This window comes from Terrapene carolina, unplaced genomic scaffold (assembly GCF_002925995.2).
Source record: "Terrapene carolina triunguis isolate 2854851 unplaced genomic scaffold, T_m_triunguis-2.0 Scaffold68, whole genome shotgun sequence".
NCBI lineage: Eukaryota > Metazoa > Chordata > Testudines > Emydidae > Terrapene > Terrapene triunguis.
This window is the reverse complement of record NW_020664419.1, coordinates 76458426-76485681: the sequence shown is the minus strand read 5'-3', so window position 1 is coordinate 76485681 and position 27256 is coordinate 76458426. Positions and strand designations below refer to the sequence as shown.

Below are 27256 nucleotides of genomic sequence, written 5' to 3'. Positions count from 1 at the left end.
ATGCAGTTGTCTGTCTTTTTAAATTGCAATTTAAAAAAAAAGACTTTCTTTTTGTCTCTTTTCTGACACATCTTGCTTAAACAATGTCTGTCTCTCGCCCTGTGCAGTCAAAAAGCATCTGATCCATGCTTTTCTGAATAGCGGAATGTTAATTTCACAAATTTTAAATGAACTATATATATGCAGTTGTACAGAAATCCGAAGCCCATATGGGCTCAGGCCAGCAGTTTAGTGAAAGTTCAGCATGTGGTTAAGGTGGATTGGAAATTGGGTCCACATCTTTTCCCTAGTTTCCCAGGCTAACACTAAGTTATAGGGGTCACTTGTCATGGCCTTGCACTTGCAACACTCTAGTGCAGGGGTCGGCAACCTTTCAGAAGTGATGTGCCGAGTCTTCATTTATTCACTTTAATTTAAGGTTTCGCGTGCCAGTAATACATTTTAACATTTTTTAGACGGTCTCTCTCTATAAGTCTATATATAATATAACTAAACTACTGTTGTATGTAAAGTAAACAAGGTTTTCAAAATGTTTAAGAAGCTTCATTTAAAATTAAAATGCTGAACTTAAGCTGCTGGCTCAGACCGCTGCGGGCCTGGGGTTCCGTTCACCTAGGCCAGCAGCAGGCTGAGCTGGGCCGGCGGCTGGGACCCCAGCTGGCAAGGGGCCGGCAGCCAGAACCCCAGACCGGCAGCGGGCTGAGCGGGGCCAGGGGGCGAGACCCCAGACCAGCGGCGGGCTGAGCTGGGCCAGCACCCCAGACCAGCAGCGGGCCGAGCGGCTCAGCCCACTGCCGGTCTGGGGTTCCGTCCACTGGCTCCTACCAGCCAGGGTCCCGGCTGCCGGCCCTGCTCAGCTCGCTGCCGGTCTGGGGTTCTGGCTGCCGGCCCCTTGCCAGCTGGGGTTCCAGCAGCCAGCCCCGCTCAGCCCGCTGCTGGCCTGGTGCTCGGGGTGGGGATGTGGGGAGTGGAGGAGTCAGGGCAGAGGGTGTAGGGGGGCTGGGTATGTGTGGAGGGTGCAGGAATCAGGGATGGGGTCGTGGGGGGAATGCAGGGGGCTGGGGTGCAGGGGTCAGGGCAGAGGGCTGGGGGGGGCTGGGATCACGGCAGGGGGCTGGAGGGATACGCCACGCTTCTACCCTCCTTCCCCCTGCCTATTCTCCGCCTCCTTATTGGTCTGAGCAGCGAGGGCGCTGGGGCTGCTCTTCTCCCCTTCCTCGCAAGGGCCATCGGGGGCAGGGAAGGAGAGGAGGCAGGACTCGACACGGCACACTGGGGGAAGAGGCGGGGGAGAGGGAAGCTTGGCTGCCGGCGGAGCCTGCCCTACAGCAGCAGCCGGCAGGACCAAGCTTGCTTCTGCCCCCGCCAGAGAGAGCGGTAGGCGGGGGTCGGAGAAGAGCGGGCTGGGTCGGGCAGGATTTTTAATGGCATGCTGCTGCCTGCCGGGGTCCGGCTCAGCCCACTGCCAGGCTTCTACAGCAGACTGAGTGGGACCCCGGCCGGAAGCAGCGTGCCATTAAAAATCGGCTCGCGTGCCGTCTTTGGCACGCGTGCCATAGGTTGCCGACCCCTGCTCTAGTGAGAGGGATACAAGTCACTGTGACACAAGGCCTTTCTGGGAGAGAAGGAGAAGGGTACGTGGTGATGACAAATGATTCATAACAGGGTCAGTGCTATTTCAAGTTCCACAGTTGCCTAATTAGGAGAGGAAATGGTGTCAAAGGATTGTTGACTCCAGAGTAGCTCAGACATTGCTACAAAGTGCTGGCAAGGGTGTAGTTTTAAAGAAAAAAAAAAAAAAAGGGCAAGCCCATTCATGCATTTGTTAGGCGTGTCTTACCAGACATTCACTGAAAAATGAAGTATTTGTAAGTAATTTACAACTTATTGGAGTAACTGAGCTCCCCCAGGAGCCACTGGTTACTCTACTGGATAGTGCCACTTGAGGCAATCTGTAATAGAAATGGGTGCCATTGTGTAACACACATTCCGGTGACAACCAGATGTGCTTTCATCTCAAAGTAGGGAAATGAAGGGAATCCCTTTTGTGTACACAATGAAAGGAGACACAAGAAAATTACAATTGGACCAGAATATAACATCATAATGCTGGATCCTGCAAACAGCATTGCATGAAGCAGTTTGGAGCATCTGGGCCATTGTTGTTATTTATTTACTTTTGAAAGGAAAAAATAATCCTGTTAAGAAACTGCATGTCAACATACCTTTTTATTTTTACAGACACACAAACCAACACCCACATATTAATATAATATTTATATGTGTGTCACATATCATGTGAAACTTCTGTCTTGTCACAAATGGTACTATTCAATTGAGTAAATGTCTCATTTTAAAAAGTGAATATTTTAGCTTTTTTAAAAATACAGCCTGAATAGAGTTCAATTTATTTTATTTGAGGAGTGTTTTTAAACATAAAGTATGATGCCTAAAAATTCACTTTAATGTTGTTGCTGCGTTACTTCAAACAGAATACGTTGCCTGTGGCAGCTAGGGTGATGGCCTTTGAACAGTTCAGTGCAGGAGGAGGCTTTAGCAATGTTATGTTCTGCTATAGCTATAAGATCTGTGAGTGTAATGCGGATTATTTCAATGTAATCGCATGTGATACTGATCACTGAGTGCCAAGTATACATATATATGTTAACTTTAATAGTGATGATTTATGTTAAGAAAGTTGGGCATGTTTTTCTCTTTAGTAGTGAACAGATTAGCTTTAGAGGGAAGCAGGCAAGTGCATTAAATTAACTTCACTGTAATTCTTAAATTACTGCTCTTCTTGTAGGGAAAAACTATCCTTGTATTGAATGACATGCATTTTCGTGGAGTGAAGTTTCATTTTTCTCTGTTTTCTATTTATTTAACTATATTAAAAATGCAGCCATTCTGGGCTCTCGCCACATGTATACAATGTTAATGAATTTCATAATCAGTGGACCAATGGCTCTGAACATAGACACAGTCACCGCATTCTCCTAGCCATTTCATTCCCCCTCCTATCCCCACCCTCACTCCTCAGGCTTATGCTGTCTGCCTTCAAATCTTTTTAATTTCAGCTCAAAAACCTCAGGAGGATTACTTCAAAAGAGCTGCCAGGTCATCAATAAATGTGTAACATGACTGTTATAACCAATGCACAGTGCATGGTCAATAACAGTGATTTGTAACATGACTGTTATAACCAATGCACAGTGCATGGTCAATAACAGTGATTTGATAATTCCCAAGAAATCTGAACCTTTTCTCCTTATTTTTTTTCGTTTAGCTGTCTGGTTTGTCACCAGTTGTAGGTTTAATTTGATTTGCCTTGTATCTCCTATACTACCTCTCTTTCCTCTGTTGACTTATTAGGGACTGGGCTGACAATCAAGCATCTTGACTGGCTATTATTTGGATGATTAAGTCACATTGTCTTATCCAAAGCACACTGAAGTTAATTATGACCTCAGTGGGCCTTGGATCATCCCAGAGAGAGCACCAAGGTCTCCTGTGCCCAAACACATGCCAGAGTCTTCATATGCTATACCAGTAACTTAAATAAATGGTGCTTAAAATTGACTCTCTATTCCTCTTCCAGTGTCTTGTGAGGAAGGAGCTGCTTCTGCTGATTGCATTGTATATAAACAAGCTTTCATGCATTGTGCCTTACAATGGATGAATAAAATTCTTGCTTTGTCCTCTGGCATAAGTTATGTTTTTTTGGGGGGGAAAGACTCCCTCTAAGGCTGAGCTACAAACAGAGAGATCCAACATTTACTAGTCTCATGCTGGCTTATGTATCAGATTCAGTAAGTGTCTGCTCTTGCTAAGTGTACCAGTTACAAGTACTAAACATGATGTATTTTGCCCAAAGCTCTTCAGGACTCCTGTATTTAGGCTGTGTTAGTCATTGCAATTCCTTGTATCGTTTCAGCATTAAGCAGTGCCCTGAAGCTGTGGGTCAGGTCATAGGAAGGTTCTGAATGAGTCATGGGCCCAGAGGGGAGGCCTGGGAGTGGGGGTGTTGGAGAGCAAGCCCGCCCTGCACTCACCTCACAGCAGCGGCTCCTGTCCCAGGAGGCTGGGCCTGGCTCTGCGCTCCAGGTGTTGCCACCTGGCATACGGGGTCACAACACCACTTGGGTTTTGGCCTGGTCACCCCTCCATCATGATGGCCAGGCAGCCAATGCCTCTTCTCTACAACAAGTTGGGTTGTGGTACCAGAGCAGAGGGTGCTGCTGCAGATGGTCTGTGCCCCCCTCGGCAGAGCAAGGAGGAGGCTGTGGATGGGAAGGAGACTACTGTATGATTTTTGGTGGTCCCTCTCCACAGGAATTTTGGCCCTAGGCATGTGCCTAGTTTGCCTATGCATTAATCCAGCCTTGGTTTGTGGTGGTGGTGGTTTTTTAATGAGTGCTGGGATCTGACAGCAATACCCCATGTGACAACTTTTCTTAATACAATACTGTTTTTATGAAGTTTAATACAAAATCAGTCCTACTGTTGCACCATTACAGGATTTAAAGATAGTAAATTAGGGTGACCAGATGTCCCTATTTTATAGGGACAGTCCCGATATTTGGGGCTTTTTCTTATATAGGCGCCTATTACCCTCCACCCCCTGTCCCGATTTTTCATACTTGCTGTCTGGTCCCTCTATAGTAAATGGTGGTTTCTGTATAATGTATGTATTTATAGTGGTGGGTTGTAAAAAAACCACAAAATTCAGTTGATGGGTCGCCTTAGTTAAAAGTTTGTAAACCATTGCCCTAAGATCAGGAAACCCTGCAGCTGATCGTAAGCTATGTGACACTAGTCTGCACAGATGATGTGTGAAAGAGCATTTCCATATGAATAAGGCCATCTGCTTTGTTTTGTTTTGTTTTTTTAAACTCTAATGTGGTAGTTCCTGACCTTTCCTTTCTAGTCACTGCCCAAAAACCACCTGCAGTTTTTTGCCACAAACTACCCAATCCCAGCCTTTTGTGACCCATGGAACCATGCAATTGGAGCTTGTGGGGATATTGCTGGGAGATGGTGACAGGGATGTTTGGGTGGATGGGCCTAGAGAGGGGTGCTGGAGTGATGGAACTGTTAACTGAGAGAGCTGGTATGGATGGCTGTGAGGTGCCCTCTCACCCTCCTTCACCCCAGCATCACTCGGCTCCAGGGGAAAGTTGTTCTGAGAGGCTATAGGAGCCAAGTGCCTGTAGTTCAGTTTTTCCTCCCTTTGGCATCCTAGACATTGACTTAGCTCATATCATATAGAGTTATTCAACTGTTTAAGTAAGGTACACTGGTGTTACAAGATTTTTAAAAATCTTGTAAGTTTCATTGTAAGTGGTGGAAAAGATACTCAGGACCCATGGGTGAAATCCTGGCCCCATTGAAGTCAATGGCAAAACTCTCATTGACTTCAGGGGGGCCAGGTTTTTCACCCTATATGTTCAGTGAGGACCAAATAAACATGATAGCCTGAACTGTTTGGGAGGTTTTTGTAGCATAGAGAATGTACCACCTTCTAGGATGAACGATCAGTTTTCCTATCGTAGGTAAATATTGATTGTACCAAACTATTTATGATATTAAAAAAAGAACAAACAAAAAAAACCCTGACAGCCCCAGTGTCATTTGGTTGGTTTTCTCTAGGGCCTGGCTTACCCTACAAAGTGAGGCTGATGTAAGATGTCGACCTAGTTGTGCATGTGTCTACATTCAAACTTGTCTTCTGCCAACATAGGCACCTTGTTACGGTGAAACAGTAAAACCACCTCCCCGAATGGCACTGAGCCATGGTCGACGTACTGTGGTCAATGCAGAACAAGTGTAGACACTGTGCAACCTGTGTTGACGCTAATAGTCCTCCAGTAGCTGCCCCACTGTGCCCAGCAGTGACAACTCTGGGGGTCAGGGAGACCGTAAGCCACCCCCCCCCACCCTAAAACCGCCTGCATATGTTCGAAGTGAGCATACCTAACAGCTGTCCTCTGTTGTGTGCAACTGCCCAGCCAACTGCGCTGGCTACACATTCTATATGCACTCCTGTCTAGAGTAGTCAGGAGAAATTGAATCTCCTGGGCCTGTCGGGAGACTAGCCTGTGCAGGCACAACTACGGATCAGCTGTAGAAACATTGACAGCTACGAAAAGATTGTACAGAGGATGGATGCAGGTGAAAGAGGACAACAGGGGTCAGCACCGGTGACACATGAAAGTGAAGGAACTGCAGCAGGCATACCACGAGACCAGGGGGCCTAACAGTCAGTCTGGTGCTGAGCCACAGACCTGCTGCTTTTACAATGAACTGCATGCCATCCTTGTTGGAGACCACACCACCATCCTCAGACCAGCGTGGATACCTCGGCGGAATCCGTGAGATACCCCTGCTCTGTACAGTGAGAAGGAGGGATATGCAGCAGGGGCTCCAGCCATGCAATGAGCCAGGATCTCTTTGAGACTCCATCACATTCTAGTCCTGCCAGCCAAGCATGGATGACCCTGATCTAGGGGCAGGAACCTTGGGTAAGTGTGTGCATGTATTCACCCTTACAAAGTTTAAACCTGAAAATGGCACCCGACCCAGCCCCATGTTGGCAGGATGCAGATATTTGCTTTCCATTTTCTTCCTAGGAGAAGAGAGAGAGAGATACAACAAACAGTGGTAGAGTTATCTGCTTTTCATTCCCCTGTAGGGTTAAGCAGGGGGGAGGGTGGGAGACAGAAGTGAAGCAGCTTGTTTATGTACATTGGGATATCCATTGTAGCCTCCCGAGAGGAGTTGTTGAGATCTTTCATGGAGGTACTCCGTAATCCTTTCCTGAAGGTTTCTGGAGATGGCTGCCTTATTTCTTCCTCCTCTATAGGACACTGTCCCATTCCACTTTGTGATGACTTTATTGCAGTAAACGGGCTAGTGGCATATGGGACCGGGCGGCTTGGGGATGCCCAGCAGCAGCTGTGCTATGTGCCTTTGTTACCCTCAGGAATGAGAGATCCGCTAAATCACCACTGCCTGTGGAAAAGAGTGCTAGTATTCAGTGCATTGTCCTGTACTCGAGGGCCACATTTTTATTTTATTTTATGCAACTGAATAATTCCCTCCTCTTCCCCCCCACCCCCGGCAGGCCATAGTCACCATGGCTGTGGCTGGGCAGTAGTGCTGCACAGAGGCATTCCAAACCTGAAGTGTCAATAAGCAGGTCTGATTTTAAAATTTTTATGGGAATAAGAGAGGGGAGTTCTGAAACTTATCATTTGCTTTCTGTTGTGATTATAAATACAATGATACATCTGTGTGTTTGTTTTCTGTAGTTGCTCCTGCAGCCTTGAGGGATTCCCCCTCCACACCTGCGGCATGCCTGATCCGAAGGAGGAGAAAGAAGCGAACTAGGGAGAACATGTTCAGTAAGATCCTGAAAGCCAGTGCTTCACTGGATCTTGAACAGAAGGCCTGGAGGGTGAATATAGCAGACAGCCTGGAGAAGGAAAGCGCAGACTGGAGAAAGTCCTAGGAGGAAAAGGAGAGGGAGATGCACCAGGACATAATGGGGGTTCTCAGCCAGCAAACACAAATGCTGCCAACTTCTTGACCGGGTCCAACGATCCCAGGCTCACCTTCCTTTGCAGTCAGTGAGGAATTCCATTTCCGCAGTTCCTTACCCCAACTCCCTCTAAACTTTCCACATGACATCATGGGCTGCATCCCTATCCCTGCCACTCCAGGCCGGGGGACAGTAAGGAAAATCACAGCTTCACGTGGTTGGTGTATGTTTGGCAGAAATGGACTGAACTGGACACGAATGTTTTTCTAGCGTTCTAATTTTAAAGTTCTGTTTCCATTTATTTTATAAGTTTGCATTGTACCATTTTTAACTGCACAATAGTCTTTGCACTGTCTTTCTTATGCAATAAATTTTTATTTTTTGGAAATAATTTAATCTTTATTACTTCATAACATATACGGCAGAATGCCCAGTGCTACTGAAAGCACCATTCATTGTAATTGAACAGGCATTTCAACATCACCAATGGTAATCCGCTGGTCAGGACAGATTTGTCCCTACTTGCAGATTTCTGAACAGACCTGTGTTCTTAAAGATGCAAGTGTCACGCACCTTCCCTGACCAGCCCACATTGATATCCGTGAAGTGTCCCCAGTGATTCACCAACACTTGCATAACCATGGAAAAGTAGCCATTTCTGTGACTGTATTCTGGCACCAGCCCACCTTCCTACAAATGGGGATGTGCATGCTGTCTGTCGCCCCACTACAGTTTGGGAGCCCCATTGCTGCAAATCCATCCACTGTTCCCTGCGCATTGCTGAGAGTCACGGTCCTGTGTAGCAGGAAACAATGTCCCCATACATTTGCATGACCATGGCCCCCACTGTAGATTTTTCCAACTTCAAAATGATTTCCCACTGATCAATAGCAGTCTGGCATTGCAAGCTTCCACAGTGTGATCGCCACTTGCTTCTCATCTGTCAATGCAGCTCTCGTTCTGATGTCTGTGCACTGGAGGGCTAGTTCAAACTCAACACATGGACCCAGGAATGTGACTTTTTGCATCCAAAAGTTCTGCAGGCACTGGGAATAACTCCCCTTGTAGACAGGCCCTGAGTTAAAGCCACACAGTAACATAAAACAGATGGTACCATCTCACCCTCTGTAATAGGTAACACTCAGCAGCATTTCTGCAAGGGAAATACTGTCATATGTATTGTTGCCGGAAGGCCAGTCTCTCAGTGAAGTGTTTTTTGTTTTTTTTCCTCTTTGTACTCCAACAGGATTTCCGGGATGCAGTGGCACATGCTTCCAGGCAGCTAGGAAAGCCAGTGATTGAGGATAGGATCCTGAATCAGATCCTGTACTACCTACCTCAGCTGTATGAACTTAATCGGGACCTCCTCAGAGAATTAGAAGAGAGACTTTCTCACTGGTAATGATCAATAAGAATGCAATTTTTTCCCATGGTTTTAATATTTAACTCTGGAGTAAAGTGAATTTTGCTGTCAGCAGAAATTTGCTCTATTGTAATCTATGTGCTTTTTAGACTCCAGAGCTGACTTCTGAGCCTAAGGACCTAATTTTCAAATGAGGGCACCTTAACTGGGCATCCAAATTCCACATTTAGATGCTTGAATTGACATTTGGGTGCATTAATTGGACATATGCATGTATTTGAGCAACAGGATTTTGGACCAAAGCTAAGTTCTTCAAAAATAGAAGCCTAAAGTTAAGCTTCTTGAATCTGTATTTGGCATCGAGGTAAGCAGCACTTTCAAAAAATCAGGCCAAACATTCACACTTCCATTGGCCTCAATCTGGTGCCTAAATATGAATCCAGGAGCTTAAGTTTAGGTTCCTATTTTTGAACATTTTGGCCATAGGCACATGACTAAATTGTGAGTGTTTGAAAATTGAGTTCCCTGTTTCACTCTACAGGAAGAGATGCCAGCACATCAATGCTTATCTCATTTGGAGAGGAGAAACAAAGAATTTAACAACGACAACAGAATTAACATACACTTTTTGGTTTCCCCAGCGAGATAAGCACTAGCTCAGTGGTGGGCAACCTGCGGCCTGTCAGGGTAATCCACTGGTGGGCTGCCAGACAGTTTGTTTATATTTGCATGGCCGCCCGCAGCTCCCAGTGGCCGCGGTTCGCCGTTCCTGGCCAATGGCAGCTCGGGAAGCGGCGCGGGCCCCAGGGAAGTGCTGGGATCTGCGGGCGGCCATGCAAATGTAACAAACTGTCTGGCAGCCCGCTAGCGGATTACCCTGACGGGCTGCCCACGGACCACAGGTTGCCTGCCAGTGCACGAGCTGTTTATTTAATAAGCCTTCTTTTTAATCCACTACTGAGCTCTGAAAGTGACAGAGAATATCAGCTCTGCTGGTTTCTAAATCATAGGTTTATTTTTATATAGCTCTGTGCTGTTTTAATTACTTCTCTTTTTCAGGATTGATTATCAAAGAATCGCTGATATATTTGTGAAAAAAGGACCCTACTTAAAGATGTATTCAACTTACATCAAAGAATTTGATAAGAATGTTGCGCTGCTAGATGAACAATGCAAGAAGAACCCTAGTTTTGCTGCTGTAGTTAAAGATTTTGAGGTATCTTCTTCTTTTGCAAGAGAGATCTTAATTTCTGGTTTCTTAACTCTGGTGCTCTTTTGTGAGGCTGTAAAGATTTAGTTTTTCCTCTTTGTTTCTAGGTCCCAGTTGGGGACCAGTGGGGTAGAAGGAAGGAGAATGTAACCACTGTGGCCTAGATTTGCAAAAATGGCTAGTGGTTTTGGGTGTCCAATTTGAGACATATTAAAGGGACTTGATTTTCAGAAGGCTCAGCACTTTCTAATAATAAGGCCTCTTTAGTGTGGTTTAAGATGGACAGCCAAAATCATTAGTCGCTTCTAAAAGTTTGAGTCTGGGTCAAATTATGCACGGACTTCTACCATTGTAAACTCATTGATTTGATTGGGGTTGCAGTGTAAAAATGAGGGCAGAATGTAGTCCTTCACATTCTGTGTTTGGTTTGGAATGGAAACCTGGGAAAGTGAATTTCTTGAGCTTCGAACCTGAAAATAAAACAAACCAGTTCCTCTTCCAAAATGCCCTCTAACCGAGCACGTGCAATAATCATGCAAAAGCCAAGTACCCCTGCCTGCCTCTCACTTTATCCCCTTGAAAACAGATCAGAGAAGAGGTGTGAACTCTAAACATGCAATCCAGAATAAACATCACTGAGCACTTGTGAGGATTAGTCATTATTTTGAGAGAGATTAATTCACTAGTGAATGAATTGTTGAGACTGACACAGTAAGCAACTGCTGAGCTCCGTACAGTGCTACTTCCTTTCCAGCAGAAAAGTCATAACTTCGGGCATGTCTACACTTACCTCCAGAGCAATCGATCCAGCAGGGGTCGATTTATTGCGTCTACTGAAGACGCGATAAATTAACCGCCGAGCGCTCTCCTGTTGACTCCGGTACTCCACCGGAGTGAGAGGCGCAAGCGGAGTCGACGGGGGAGTATCAGCAGTTGACTTACCGCAGTGAAGACACTGCGGTGAGTAGGTCTAAGTATGTCGTCTTCAGCTAGGTTATTCACGTAGCTGAAGTTGCGTAACTTAGATCGATTCCCCCTCTCCCCCAGGGTAGACCAGGCTTCAGCCATAGCTATCTTCTGGTCACAGAGGGCCTGTTTCTCACCAAGCCCCACTAGGTGTGCGCTCACAAATGTAAGCCTGCTTTGCATGGCCAGCATCAGGTGCTTCGATGTGTTGGGTGTGTGCATGGCTAGATAAGCTACTTGCAGCAGGGACAAGGAGGAGAGAGCAAAGGGATGTAGGAGAGAGAGAAACAAGACAGCAGTTAGCAAAGAAAGAGATAAAACCTATCCCTGTTAGTGAAGGTGCTTCTTGTCAGTGTTGCTCATGTACAAGTAGCATTACCTCAAAATAAATGATTTTCAGGCATTTTGAACTGGAAGAAGTGATGGGAGGGCCAAATCACCCAACCCATGGAATTAAAACATGTTGGAGCATGACCCTTTAAAAAGGGTTATCTCTCTGTTGTGTCTTTGGGCTCTGTACCACTTAGAGACTTCTGTAATGAACACTGCAGACTTCACTACAGTTCTGTCTGATTGATAAGAATTGCAATTCCAAATGAGCATGCCACCAGGTTACCTTCACTGCTAGCTGACAGGTTTCCCTTATTTCGAGGGAGATTCATAAAATTCTTTTCTTAGAACGAAGGCAGGTGTTTTGATTTTGCATAGAATTCCAGTGTTTACCTGTTATGTATTTTCCTAACTTGTGAGACATACTATTTTTGTGTGTGTTCTTCTGTGTGGAGGAATGATCAGATCTGGCTACTAGCAATACTACAGCAAGTGGGCCTACAGATAAATGTTACTTGAGCATAGCTGAGGGCTGACTTAGGCAGCTTAGATTTATATGTACTGCTGTGGAGTTAAGCAGGATAACAGAATGCATGCCTTTTCAGCACACAAGTAAAAGTCAATTGTTTAGAGGCACAACTTCTTTGGGTAGCAGAGAATTGACTATTCAAGGACTGTGGATATTTATTTTGGGTGTTTGTCTTTCAGATGAGTCCTCGCTGTGCTAGTCTGGCACTCAAGCACTATCTCCTCAAGCCAGTTCAGAGGATTCCCCAGTACAGGCTGCTTTTGACAGGTACTGACAAGCTGTTCGCAAGTTTAAAAGCCAGTCCTCACATGTCCCAGGAAATTGGCATTTAGGCCATCACAACACTGCAAAGGATATGTACTTGATTACAGATGTATGAAACTCTCTTAAAATGTACTGTGCAGCTAGAAGTTCTACTCAGTAATATTGGCAGTCATAAAATACACAGGAAAAATGCGGTTATTCCCAGCCACGTGATACATTTTCTGTTAGATAAATTCAGCAGTAGTCACAAACATCAAACCTTGTTATGGTTTGCTCTGTTTCCACAGCTGTGGAATCCAGTCATGTCATTAGGAGCAGGGGAAGAGCATTGATTTCAAACATGGAGGTTGGGGGGTGGGAAGAGGTCCTGACAATTGAAAATAAAAACATTTTTCTTTTAATGTAAGTTCTAAGCCAAGTACTAAATCCTCTAGGCCTGGCTTTTTCCCCCTGAAATTAGCCATGATTTTAAAGAAAATGTTTTGCCTCCACTGAAATCTTGTCTTTCTCAAAAATGTAACCTAATTCTTGTTTCTTGTTAACAAAAATTACAGAGTTTAAGTTCTGTTGCTTGGTTTATAAAGTTATGTGTTTTAGGAATGTGGGGAACATGCATTATAAAGGACAGTGTCAAAGATTTAGAACCCTCTAGAGTTCTTAAATATTTAGGTTTTTGTTTTTTTCATGCTACTGTCCCTTGCTGAGAAATCTAAAAATAGTATCTGTATATATAGTAACTACAAAAATAAAATGCTCCATGACCCTTTTCTGGCTCTGCAGCAGCTAACCAAGAAATGCCATTTCTCCTGCAGTAGTTAGATCAGTGATGCTGCTGCATAATACAGATTAAGCTTATTACATTGCAGCCACAACATTACGATTAAAAATAATCCCTTTATTTTCAGTTGCATTAAAATCAAAGAGGGAAGGCAGGGAAAACCCTATGAAAATGTTTACGTCTCTTACAATACAAGAAAAAGTAAAAGCTTATAAAAAGATATCTGATCATTTTATTTTAAAAGGACGCTAACCTTAGACATGGCAGGGGGACTGCTACTCATTCCAAATTCAGTGGTGGGGTCTCGATTTCTAAAAGAGATCAAAGGCATACTTAAAAGGGGTGGAACCAAAAGGTAGGGAGGAGGAAGGACCTTGTTGATAAATGCAGTTGCGACAGAGATCCCATTGCTCAAAGGCTTTAAAATCCTCATTATCGTTGGTTCTAAATGCAGGAGATGAGGGAGGGAGTTCATAGAAAACACTGGTCTGGTAAATCCTCTTCTACCTGTCTGATACCATAGGGCCCCAGTCATGCAATTGGATCTGTGCAGGCAGATCTTGTGCCCATGTAGAGCCTTGTTGATCCTGCGCAGGGGTAAGTGGCTACCAGCATGCATCAGATTGCAAGATCAGGGTCTTGGTTTCTAAACAGAATTTTTCTCTCTTCCATGGGAGGGATGAAGAGCTGATTATTTTTTAATAATAGTTCTTGGAAGGAACAGTAAAATAACTTCAAAGGGAGAGCTATACTTCCCTTGCTATTGCTCAGCCTGCAATATCAATCCACATTGCATTATATTTGCCTTGGCCATAAAATGAGATTTGCCCCTCCCCCATGTGTAGCTAGATGGTCTGTCTACTCTGTCAATTTAAAGCACCTCTGCTTAATACTGGGTGGTCTCCATGAAAATCCTGCACTGCTGGGACTTTAGAACACACATAGAAGGTACCTGGACCCAGCATCAGAATGGGCTGGGCAGCATGAATGAAATAACAATGCAGGTAATTTTAAATGATAAAGTTGCTGCATTCAGAACCAGTGGAAAAATTCCCTGTTCTGTAGATGCATCAGGAAACAAAGTGGGCAAATTGTGGCAGGAGAGGGAAAAAAATAATCAGTGAAATGCAGCTGCTGAGCCTCTTGGTGTCGACAGCTGGTTTTCCTTTTCGATGTTATCTAAGCGCTCTGTGTCAGTTGGCTAGTCTTGTTTTTTATGATACATTTCCACTTTCCTGTTTTCATGTACCTTTGCAGTGCAGCAATTTACAAGATTATTGCTGCCTCTTGATACTGTTACTCCTGAGCTGTCAATGTCAGAGGCAGATGGGCTCATAAATCTGCAAAAGAGAGGAGTATCTCAGCTGTATTCCTGTCAAATTATATGGTTCCTCCATTTATTCACATGGGCTTTCACTTCTCCACACACTAAATCTTTGATTCTTACATAACAAGTATTAAAAGGGTTACTGTGAAGGATAGTTAGAAGCCACTGCTGTCTAGTAAGAAACTAAAGGAGTGAAATTCTTCCCTGCTGCCCCCTTCCCAAATCCCTGTATCACTCAAGGAGGCTGTGCAATATTCATGTGCTCCATGCTGTTCTGGGATGAGCCCTCTTCCTCCTTATGCTCTCTTCATTCATTTTCTCAACCTTTCCCTTCTCTCTTCCTCTTTCCTTGCTGATTCTGTCTCAGTTCACTGCACATCCTCACCCTCCATTTCTGTGTTTTACTGGGTTGTCATTGTACTATCCCTTCTGCTGTATCTGTAGGTATTCATTGTCCATCTCTCAATTGTCCATCATACCAAGGGATAGCCATCATTGCAGACTCAAATGTCTCCTGCACAAACCTGCTGCTTAGCTCACTTAAACCCACATCATGTGAGGAACGTAGAATAAATATATTTTTTTCTGTTTGTATATTAGGGCCTTGGGAAGTTGACAGCTAAAAAAGTAGATTTCAGTGATTATATTTATGCTTCCTTTAGTCTGTCTCAAGTCAGGCAATAGGAAGGAAGAAGAAAATTAGACCATATCTCTCATCCTTCCCCTCTTAGAAATTCCACTTACAATAAATAGTTCATCTCTGGTTGCTACATTTTATTCTAAGTATACTGTATATCTTCTGTAAATAATGCTTGAATTTGACTTATTCCGTTTTTTTGTTTAAATAGTGATCACTAGTATTTTTTTTTTTTAAACTAAGAGGTTTAGTCTCATTGATTGGCTTTTGTTCTTATAGTTGTTTGATCTTGTTAAGTATGTTTGTACTAAATTATAGTGTTTCAGCAAAATATAATGGTATCCATTTCTATAAAAACCCTTCTTTGTAATAGTTTGATGGCATTAACTACAGAAAGGTTGTTGTAAGCACAGAATTTCCAGTGTGTATTCATGGAAAATGAGAGATTAGAAACATCTGTTCAAAATCTACTTTGAAGCTATAGGTTTTAGCCACGAACAGAGGCTACTAGCCAGATGTGCAAAGGAGTGTTAAGTTCAAAATTACATAAATATTATTTCAGCATTTAGCAGCTTCAAATTTAATTGGATACTCCATAGAGTCCTAACATAAGAGCCACACTCTCCTTTTGACTGCAGAGTTTCAAATAAATAAAATTATGCTGAAACTTGTCTTTAGTCTCTCTGTTCTCTCTGGCACTTTTAGTTCTCTGGCACTTTTAATTCTAGTTTTGTCCGTGAATAAATGTACCTGTCAAAAGAATTGCGCCATATAAAATGTTGTTCAGTTGTTTATCTTGGACAAAACTTTAGAGTATGCCATAAAGCATGTATATGCCAAGAAATATTCAGTTCCCTATTTGGGTCCCTGTTACACTGGGAATTTAAGATAACTTTTGGGTCTTAAATTTATGTTGCCATTCGCAATGGATAGTTTTCCTAAGACGCCATCGTAACACAATGGTCAGTGTGCAGTGTGTCCCCTAACCCGGTCCACAGAGGATGCAAGTTTGTTACCTCTGCGCCTGGCTCTTCAGTAAAAACTCACGCTTTTAGTTCAGGAGGTCCCGAGTTCAGTCCCTGCTGATGGAAACCCACACCGTATTTCAACTCTGATTTGTTATTTTGGATTATAGTAGTGCACAAAATATGTACAACATGTATAGGAAAACACAGTTCCTGCCCTGGCGAGCTCAGTCTATGAAGATGAGCACTATGCAAAGGTTGGGAGAGGGGGATAAAACATGCAACCAACTTTTAAAAATAAATGACAGCTATCCCCTAGGGCTTCTACCTAGCCATTCTTAGGCCTTGTCTGTGCAGTAGCTTGCTCTAGTTTAGCTGAAGGTGTGTGCATTTTTAAACCAGTTTGGTTAAACTGTTTTAAACAACTATGTGGATATTTTAAATTGGTTTAAAAATGACATTATTTTATCTTAAGTTGATTCCTTACTGATGTAAGCTAAATCAATTGTAAAAATGGCTTTTTAACTTGTCAGTAAGGAATCAACTTCAGATAAATTGGTTTAAAAATGGCTGATATCAATTTAAAATGTTCATATAGGGGTTTTCACCAGTTTAACCAAATTGGTTTAAAAATACAAGACTTGGTTAACTATTTTGTGTAGCCATCACAGCAAAAATCTCTTGGGATATATAAAGGAGGAAGGAAATAACTTGTGTTTTTGTTGTGGGAGAGAGTTTAGTGTCATGGAAGAGACAAGTACTAAAAAAAAAAAAACATTAGCTGGTGCCCACTAATGGTCAGACAGAATGTCAGGTGCAGCAAAAAATGGTGGTCTTCCTCTGATCCAGCTGGACCAATCTTTTCTCTTTCTCTCCCTCCTTCTACAGTAGAACCTACCTACTACTCTCCTTCTCCCCACCCTCACCTGACCTTTATGCCTTACTCTTCACTAGATCCTCCACAAAACTTTCAGGCCAGAATGCAGATACGTTCACTAATTTAAAAAAAAATAATTATATAGCAATATTTATTATCATTTATATATAAAAGATTGTATATTTTCCTGAAAGTTTCTGATTGCATCTCTTCTGTACATTAACCACTTTAGAACTTTAGGATGTATAGAACAGACGCCTGCTGCAAATGTGACACATGCAGTGCCTTTAGCGGTACATTATATTTTCTGATTAAATATTGTAGGAAATGGAATCTCCAGGGGAATATGTTTGGTTTTCCCAATTTGTGTGGCATTTAAGGTTAGTTTTAGTGGTCTTATAAGTAATGATCGAAAACCTCAAAGTAAGAAATATTTTGTGGATCAGATGTGCCATCTAGTGGGCAAAGACTAGATTTATCATTGATCACAACCATACTAACTCACATCAAAATTTGATAGTTTATTTTATTTGTATTTTTGCTTTATTGGAATAAAAATTCTTCCACATAATAAAACAATCAGAGCATTCTTTTGCCAAATACTGATTATTTATTACAATCAGGTTAGGTACTAACACAAAACACAGTAGCATTTGTAATCTTCAAAATCTGTCATGACCTGTATAAAATTGAACACAAATAAGTGCACGTAGTATAGCTTTGTATAGGTGTCTGTTGTCACACTGAATAATTAACGGATAACTGCTGCTCGTTGATTTGTTCTGAAATATAACACCTATACAAATTATATCATTTGCCTGAAGACACTGCTTCTGTGAACTCTCTTCCTGAGTAAAATAGAGCAACACATTTTTTACTTATTTCACTGCTCATCATTGCTTTTTTTTTTAATCTAAAACATTCAATGTAAATATTGTGTGGTGCACAGATATTGTGTAGCTGTGCTATTGTTGAGATTACATTTTCTGTTACACTCCAAAAACAAGTGTATTAGTAATATTTCAGCTGGTTTTTTTTTAATCCATTAGGGGCTGTAACTTATTGCACATGTCTACCCAAAAGTACATTTTTTCCAGCAATTTTTTATGCTTTTATTCCTTTTTATAACACTGGTTCTTTCCCAACATATTTCTGTAATACTTTTTCTTTATTATGCAGATTATTTAAAGAATCTTTTAGAAGACTCAGCAGACTATAGGGATACTCAAGGTAAATGTATTTCTTTAGATTAAATAAAGAGAAGGCTTGCTAAAGATGAAAAATGAGAATATTTCTAAACTTTAACTTTAGATGCATGTAATGTAGTGAACCAGTAAACATATTTTTATTCAGTTTTACGTTACTATGAAAAGTGACGTTGAAGGGTTCCGTGTTTTTTCCCCAAAAAAGAATGTTCAAAGTTTACAAATAAAAACAGCTGTCCCTGTAAAATGAATTCAGGAACTGAAATTCAAGCTCTAGTTCGTTCCTCCTTGAGCATGCATCATCACCATGTTTGGCTCTGCAGTGCTAGTAGAACTAAAAAGGGTCTATTTGTTATGGTTTAAGCAAGCAAATAATGACTCTGAATACACAAGGGGAGCAGTTTCGGGGCGGCAAGTAGGTACAGATTGTTTCACATCTTCATTTTTTCAGTGATAGCTGAGCCAATAACTTTCGTGTGTTGATAATGGATATGGATAAACTACCACTAATGCAACACCAGACATTTGAAATCTAGTCAATTTAAAAAAAATTAGTTATAAGTAGTGTCAGGTCTGCACCTGCTCTTGAGTCTCCTCTCCCAAACCTGTGTGCTTCCAGCAATCACATTTCCTGGTATTCTAAAATGTTTTTCTCTCCTTTGTTGCTGTGTTGAGACTACTAGGGAAACTTAACTGTAGCTATACAGGGGAAACAATGAAAACTGTCAAATGTATGAAGACGACAAACTGTAAATCTAGATATGAAAAAAATCCTCTAATCTTTCATTTTTAGTAATCTAGGTGTTGCTTGTGACAACAGTAGGTTAAAAAACAAGTCAAAATGTAATAGTAAAGTTGGCTATGTCCCTTTAACTGTGTAAATAAAGATCTATATGGGCTAGGTGTCCCAAAACTATATCTGCAGGTCACCTCAGGGACCTCTGTGCTTTTTTGTACATACATTACTCCTTCTAGGTAGTGCAACATTAGAAAGTGAGAGGAGCCTTCTTTCCAAAAACAGTTTCCATACCATTTCCTATACCTGTTTACTTCATGTATTATTTACTCTTGAGTATAGTTATTAGACTTTCAAAATCTTAAGGTTTGTTTTGGAATCACGATACTATAAAAGATAATGTGACCTTAAATCTTTCCCAATGAATCCCAGCCAATTTACTGTAGGATTCATCAGTCTTAATTTTTCTTGAAGTCAATGAATGAATACTTTTGCATGGATTTGTTTTAATAACAGATATCTGAAGGAGGTTTTAAGAAATGTTCAGCCACCTGTATCTTATTCGGAGCTAATTCATTCCAGCTTTCCTTGGACAGAAAATTCCTGTGGCTCAGCTTCAGCACGTGCAGCCGACTCTCTGAGAGGCCCTAGGTTTAAAGAAATCCTGATCTTTGTATTATTATGTTTATTGGGCATGTTCAGTACTTCCATGCCTTTTGATTATTTGGAAGCTGTATTTGTTTCCTATGTGAAAGAAACTTAAAACAATACCCCAAAATGCTCCTTACATCAGTCTAAGCGGGAGCGCCTAGTTCATGCTTTCACTTAATTCCCAGATCAGGCCTTAAACACCTCTATACCTTTTGAAGTTTGGCCATTATATGTTTTAACCTATTTTCCTTCTCACTAAGAATTGAACAGTTATAGACGTATATGTCCAGGAATTCAAGTGCTAACTGATGAGACCTGTGTAAATACCAGGATAGAAAGAAAAAATAGTGTTTTGGTTTTAGTGGCCTAGTGATAGTATTGCTGGATGTCTCTAAACCTATGAAAGTTCCATTATTTGGGATGCTTAATTGCATTCAAATGGTTCAGAGGGTGATCTGTATCTTAGTCTGTCACCACATAGTTGTTTGTGCTAACTTTCAGTAAAGTGAGTTTATATATTTTCTCCAGTTAAATGAATTGCAGATTTGAATTCTGTATGAAATACTGCTGCTCTGTGCAGTAATTCACATGCTCCCTTCATCCTACTGCAGTATTTCGAAACACTTCTTTCCATTGTGATTTTTATTTATTTATTTTATTGAATACAGAGATACCAAACTGCCTCCCATCTTGGGTAACTCTTCTCTTTTAGAGATTTTACATTTTCAGTACCACATGGGTACAAAACATTTGACACTTAAAAAGAAATGTGTGGGATTTGAAACTTGAAAATAATCTTAGTCAGCAATAAACCCAAAGAAAATTGAAAATACAATGATAGCTCCACTGGAAATCCCCTGAATTCTGTGACCAACATTTCAGGAAAACGTGTGCAATGGAAAAAGATGGTTATTGGCTGAGTACCTTTGCTGAGTTTACATTGGGACTTAATCCTGCTCACATTATACAATCACTTATACAAGCAGTCATCTTGAAGTAAAAGGGACTAGTTGTGTGAGTAAGGCAAGCTGGGTGTGAGCTTAATTTTGTTGGCAAAATGAGTGTCATTATTTCAGTTAACTTTAAGAAATTTGGTGGCTATTATGGCACAAAAGCGCTGCCACAATGAATGGTGGTTTGCAAGGACTCAGCTTTTAAGACCTAATCCAGAAACCACTGAAGTCAACGGAAAGACTCCCACTGACTTCCGTGGGCTTTGGGTCACACTCTTGAACCCCTTAGCACCAGCTGAATTGGGCAACATGTTTTTGAACACTGAACCACTGGCTAGACTGTATAACTAAATTCTGTTCCTTCACACTTTAGGTGCTCTGGCTGTTGTCATAGAAGTAGCCAACCATGCCAATGATATCATGAAACAAGGAGTAAGTATCCTAATTGTGGAAGTTGATGTCTGTTAAAGCTGTCTAATGCATTTTCATTAAATTGAAGGGCAATTATATTTTTGTTTTTTCCCCCCCGTAGGATAACTTTCAGAAGCTCATGCAGATTCAATACAGTTTAAATGGGCATCATGAGATTGTTCAACCAGGAAGGGTAAGTTCTGCAAAAGGGCATTCAGCAGATAGCAGCAAGGAAACTGCAGACTAAAGTGATACTAAGCATATATAACTACTGTTAAAGCAGTGAGAACTGTGTGCATTTCTCGTCTCCCATGTTTAAGAAAGATGAATTCAAACTGGAACAGGTGCAGAGAGGCTACTAGGATGATCAGAGGAATGCAAAACCTACCTTATGAGAGGAGACTCAGAGTTTGGCTTGTTTAGTCTAACCAAAAGAAGGCTGAAGGGAGATATGATTGCTGTCTCTAAACACATCAGAGGGATAAATACCAGGAACGGAGAGGAGTTATATGTTAAGCGCTAATATGGACACAACAACAAATGGATATAAACTGGTCATCAACAAGTTTAGGCTTCAAATTAGACTAAAGTTTCTAACCATCAGAGGAGTGAACAGCCTTCCAAGGGAAACGGGGGGCAAAAAACCTAACTGGCTTCAAGACTGAGCTTGATAAGTTTACAGAGGGGATGGTATGATGAGACTGGCTACAATGGCATGTAGCCAATCTGCAACTGCTGGCAGCAAATATCTCTAAAGGCCAGAGATAGATGGGACACCAAATGGGGAGGGCTCTGAATTACTGTAGAGAATTCTTTCTCAGGTGTCTGGCTGGTGGGTCTCACCTGCATGCTCAGGGCCTAACCATAGGCGCCGACCCTCTGCTCAGTGGGTGCTCGACCCTGGCCCTGCCCCCGCCCCGCCTCTTCCAGCCCCTGTACCGCCCTCACCCAACCCTCATTCCACCCCTTCCCCAAAGTCCCCACACCGCCTTTTCCCACCCCCTCTTTCCCGCCCCAAGTTCCCGCCCCTGCCCTGCATCTTCTTCTCCTCCTCCTCCCCTGAGCGTGCCACGTCCCCACTCCTCCCCCATTTCAGGAAAGATGTGGACAAATTGGAGAAAGTCCAGAGAAGAGCAACAAAAATGATTAAAGGTCTAGAAGACATGACCTAGGAGGGAAGATGGAAAAAATTAGGTTTGTTTAGTCTGGAGAAGAGAAGACTGGCGGGGGGGACATGGTAACAGTTTTCAAGTACATAAAAGGTTGTTATAAAGAGGAGGGTGATAAATTGTTTTACTTAACCACTGAGGATAGGACAAGAAGCAATGGGTTTAAATTGCAGCAAGGGAGGTTTATGTTGGACATTAAGAAAAACTTCCTAACTGTCAGGGTGGTTAAGCACTGGAATAAATTGCCTAGGGAGGTTGTGGAATCTCCATCATTGGAGATTTTTAAGAGCAGGTTGGACAAACACCTCTCAGGGATGGTCTAGATAATACTTAGCCCTGCTTTGAGTGCAGGGGACTGGACTAGAAGACCTCTCGAGGTCCCTTCCTGTCCTCCGATTCTATCATTCTGTGTATTTTGTTCGCAGCTATACTGCAAGCTTTGCCACCACATTGTTGCGACTTCAATTGGAACATGAGAAGTCAGAGGAAAGACTTAAAAATAAGTTAGAGCAAACTCCATCCTCCAGTGCAAGTACACAATCCCTGTGGATTTCATTGGTAGTTGAGGATGATCAGCTCCTCTCGAGTGCAGGATCGAGCCCTTTGTCCCAATTACATTTTAATAGCAGAAGCTTGGTAATTACCATGGAATCCCTTAGGGTTTTTTCTTATTCGAGATTTTAATTGATTCATAATGTGACTTGTACAATACTAAACAAGTGAGATACAGATGTAAAGACCCATCTTTATTCTCTCAATCACCCTGCCATGAGCAGTCCCACACCCATTTTTGCATATTCTCTGTGTGTATATATCTTCCTACTGTATTTTCCACTGTATGCATCCGATGAAGTGGGTTTTAGCCCACAAAAGCTTATGCCCAAATAAATTTGTTAGTCTCTAAGGTGCCACAAGTACTCCTCGTTCTTTTTACTGATCTCTGTGAAACTACTCACATGAGTGAAGTTACTTGTTCTGATGTTTGCAGAATTGTGTCCATAAGCTGCAATTGTGGGAGCACTGTTGCTCAGCCTCTGGAAAAGGTATGAGCAGCTCCATATGTGATAGGTTAGCAATTTTATATGAATCAAACATGGAGTCCACATCTTTTGGATGTTACATGTTATCTGCAGTTAAGGATCAACTTCTCATAAGAAGCTAGGTCAGTTGATATTGAGGCCCATTTATTTACTGTAGATGGGACCTTCTTCCAATGTCCAAGTATTGGTTTTATATTATGCTAAGCAGACCTTCTAATTCCAATAAGTTCCTTTTTTATTAATTCATTTATATTTATTGTATTTATAAGGATACCTAGGGATAATTATGCAGGAGTACATTTTTATAACAGGTTTATCAAAAATGCTAACCTACAAGTTTTATATTCCAGAACAGGAAATCTTTCGTCATGATCATTGGTGCTTGATGTGTTTTACTTCGTGTCTTTTATGAAATTTCAAACACATCTATGGCACTAAATGAATAAGAATTTTAAAGAGAGAAGCTTATTCATGCAGTTTTTGTGCCCTCAACAGCTAAGTTTTGCAATATTTGTTTATCTTCTTTAACTTGCCAGGTCTTTCTCAAAGAAGGAACGTTGATGAAGCTTTCCAGGAAGGTCATGCAGCCGCGAATGTTTTTTCTGGTAAGATGCCATGTACATTTCTATGTGCCTAATGCCAGAGTAATTGAATAGTGGTAGAAACATTTACACCACAAATATAAATAACTGGCAACTTCAGCTGACTGTTAAAAAATTGAGCATTTTATATGCAGTTTGTATCACTGTTTTGCGTGTTCAGTGTGGTTTAGCAAGATGATTTGTGTACACTAAAAGATAAACAAAAAATCCCAGTTATAAAATTCTTTCTGCTTGACCAAAATTCAGTCACTGTTTTTAAGAACTTTTTGAGAAAAGAATCTGAGGTTTTGAAAAGCTGAGACTACTACTCTAGTCCTTTGAATTCTAATAGATTTGAAAATCCAAAATCTGGTGTCCAGAGCATTACTTGTCACATTTTTTAAAAGTTTATCATATATCTTTGGATTGGGCACTGGGTTGGGGAGTCAAGGGTCCCATGTTCTATTCCTGGCCTTGCTGCTGACCTGCTCTGTGACCTTGGATAAGTCACACAATCTCTCTGTGTCTATTTCCCTGCCCATCCTTTGTCTGTCTTGTCTATTTAGACATAAACCCTTTGAGGCAGGATCTGACTCTTACTGGCACAATGGGGCACCATCTTAGCTGGTGCTAGTGTAATACAAGTAATATAGTAGCTCCTCAAATTTAGCGAAGTCTTGAGCATTAACTCCGACAAAATGCAGTCCAGAGCCAAGCTTCAGTCCAGAATGCCATATGAAGTACCACTATGTGCTCTTCATTTTTTATATTTGATCAGCATTCGTTTGATATGAATAACTAGAGATACATATACTACCCTAGGGCATAGGAAACCTTAATTCTGGCCTTTCCTAACTTGTGAGTGCTTGACTTTGCAACTTTACTAATGTCCTCTGAATGCAGTTTTGTGTGTGTGTAATATAACTTTTATTTGCAAGAAACTGTTCCTTATGGGTTTCAATGGCCTATTCCCTGACATCAGTACTCCCAGTTTGCCCATAAATAACGTACTTTTCATTGATAAATAGCCTTTTTATTTTGGCAATTTTCTTTCAGCTTTTAAAAAGTCTTTGTGCAGAGAATGTGACAAAAAATGTTTACATAACTAAAATGTTAATAGACCTATATTCTTACCTACATTGTATACATGAACATTTGTTACAAATAAATAGAACTCTCTTCTCAGAATCCAAACTAAAGTAATAGCATGTAGAGGACACATTTCTAGACTCTAAATTTCTACCTTCAATGCATGTGTATCAATTCTATACAAATTTCATACATTTTTAGTACACTATAGTTGAAACTATCTTTTTATTATTTAATCCTTTAGCCATTTGAAAGTGTGCGTTTTGTATTGCAGTTTAATGATGCTCTGTTGTATACAACTCCAGTACAGTCTGGCATGTATAAACTCAACAACATGCTTTCATTGGCTGGAATGAAGGTGAGATCTCTTCACTGGCAATTTTTTGTCAAAACGTATCTGAACTCCTGCATGTTATTTTTCCACGGACAAGTATATTTATTGTTGGAAAGAAATATTATAAGTTGCTTATATTAAGAGCCGTGATAGAAGCATAGCCTTTGTTGCATGGTGTATGGACCTTTGGGCCATTAATAACTATCCTTTTTAAAAATGCATTCATTGTTGGGGGCCAGTTGGAAGAAGAGGAGGAGAATTGTAATGCAATCAAAGGGGAGAAACAGAGAGAGAACTGCCTAAATATCTGATTAGTGTTGGCTGGCCTGGGAAGGCTTCGTCAGGCAATTCTACTATTGCACCTTAATATTAACTGCCTTGGGTCCAGTATTAGGCTTCCCTGAAACAAAGGCTGCTTACTTATGTAGTATGGCTGCCCCTCCCCTGCCTCATAGCCATTCTGACTTTTTTGCCCACCCTCAAAAAACACACACGTCTCTGATTGCCTGACAACTTTCTGGTGGGCCAAATCCTCCACAGCTGGGTTTCTCCAAAGACTGCCAATCCTAGGGGGAAATACAGGAGTTAGAAGGGGTACAATCTCAGGTCTTCATGAAAAGTCCCCAAAGTTGACACCCCCCCCTCTTTTTGTAATTGTACCTTTCCTATCACCCCTCTAAAAAGTGTTGTCCGGCCATCTCCGAGCTGGAATATCCTGAGCTGTATCAAGAAACTTCTATTACATACACCGACATAAGCAGACACAGCTGTTAGGGGACACTGGTACAGTAGGACAAACCACCTTCTGCTCCTGTTCAGGAGTTAAGTGTCTTATCCATGATGCTGCCAGAAAAAAGGGCCAAGTTCAGCTGAAGGCCCAGATTCACAGGAGACAGCATGAGAGACTATTTACAAGACTGCATTCTGTGTTTTGTGACGTCAGCAAATATCCTGGGGTGGCTACATAAACACTCGACCTATAAACTCAGTTACACTTGAAACTCGGGATTTCAGAAGTGATGGGCTGGTGTGTGAGCTCCTACTGTTGTGCTATTTCCTGTCCAGTTTTTACTCTTTCTGCAAGAGAAAAGTCTATTGCTTTAGTTCACCTGTTGTTACAGGTATCTCCTTGAAGTCATATTGATTCATTTTCAATTAAGAGTTGTTTTCTATGTCCACTGTAGGTTAGAAAACCAACCCAGGAAGCTTATCAAAATGAGTTGAACATAGAAAGCGTAGAGCGATCCTTCATACTCTCAGCAAGGTAAATATCCTAAGCAAATAATGTATATTAAATAGCACACATTTTCAGATACAATACATAAACTATGAAGCTGCATATTGTCTAAGTTTACACTCATTGTTTTGTATTTGTGCAATGAAGGTTGCTCTCATCTACAATAGTAACTCTAGAAGCATGGAGAATTTGTAGAGGGTTCCTCGAATGAAGACAAACTAGTTTCAATTCCCTCTCATCATGTTATTTAAGTTGTGTTATTTTAGATGATCACAGAGTCATAGCTAATGAGTTTTTAAATTCATGTAATGCCACTGCTGTGCAGTTCACCTTGATTTCTAGGGAAAACTTCCCCCAAGTTCGGATTCTGTACCAAAGGAAGTTAGTCTTTGAACTGTCTGGGCAATGACTACCATTTGTATCAGAATTTTGCTCACACCATTACATTTGTTTAACTGTTCACCAGACTGAAAAGACAGAAAGTCTGAGTTTTATTCAAGTCACCCAATACCCTGTGAGAATTATTTCTTGCTACCTTTTGAGGAGAAAAAAATGCTGCTCCTTTAAAAAAAAACATAAGTCTAAAAATGTTCACTTAAGTGGTTTTATTTTAGGCTTTGAAATTCTGGACTTTTTTTCTGTTTCTGTTTCTGCTTCTCTTCCAAAGTTACTGCTAAGGGATGACATGAAATCTAGCAATAAAATACTGAGGTGATAACGCGGCTTTTGATATAAGTTTGAGGGAGAGGATCTTCTAGCTGTAGCACAGATGTCATTAGAACAGGAAACAGATTGTATTTTGAAGCTGCAAAGTAGAGGTGGCATTAAATTATTGAATCATAAAAAACAGATACAATGTGGACTTTAGCCAAATCTTCTTTCACATTTTGGCTCCCACATATATGAATCAAATCAATGGCGTTAGGAAAATATGTAGCAGTTACCAGCAAACTAAATCCTCTCAGGTAGCATTCAGAGTATTCACTGCCACTAAATTATTGTAGAAAAGCTTGCATCTGCCTTTGTGAAGCTGTCTTTTCCAAAGGCTTGATTCTCCTATTCTA

At 41.5% G+C, this 27256-nt stretch overlaps 1 protein-coding gene across 1 annotated transcript in view; it reads left to right on the top strand.

Annotated features, from left to right (window-relative positions):
- The window catches only part of FGD6 (FYVE, RhoGEF and PH domain containing 6), a 100379-nt gene that overhangs the window by 49492 nt on the left and 23631 nt on the right, over positions 1 to 27256 (top strand). The window contains exons 6-14 of the mRNA XM_026648842.1: positions 8787 to 8938; positions 9963 to 10119; positions 12118 to 12205; positions 17966 to 18016; positions 20705 to 20763; positions 20864 to 20935; positions 23488 to 23556; positions 24896 to 24979; positions 26140 to 26219. Of these exons, the coding sequence (XP_026504627.1) occupies positions 8787 to 8938; positions 9963 to 10119; positions 12118 to 12205; positions 17966 to 18016; positions 20705 to 20763; positions 20864 to 20935; positions 23488 to 23556; positions 24896 to 24979; positions 26140 to 26219 (812 nt within the window). The remainder of the gene's footprint in view (positions 1 to 8786; positions 8939 to 9962; positions 10120 to 12117; positions 12206 to 17965; positions 18017 to 20704; positions 20764 to 20863; positions 20936 to 23487; positions 23557 to 24895; positions 24980 to 26139; positions 26220 to 27256) is intronic.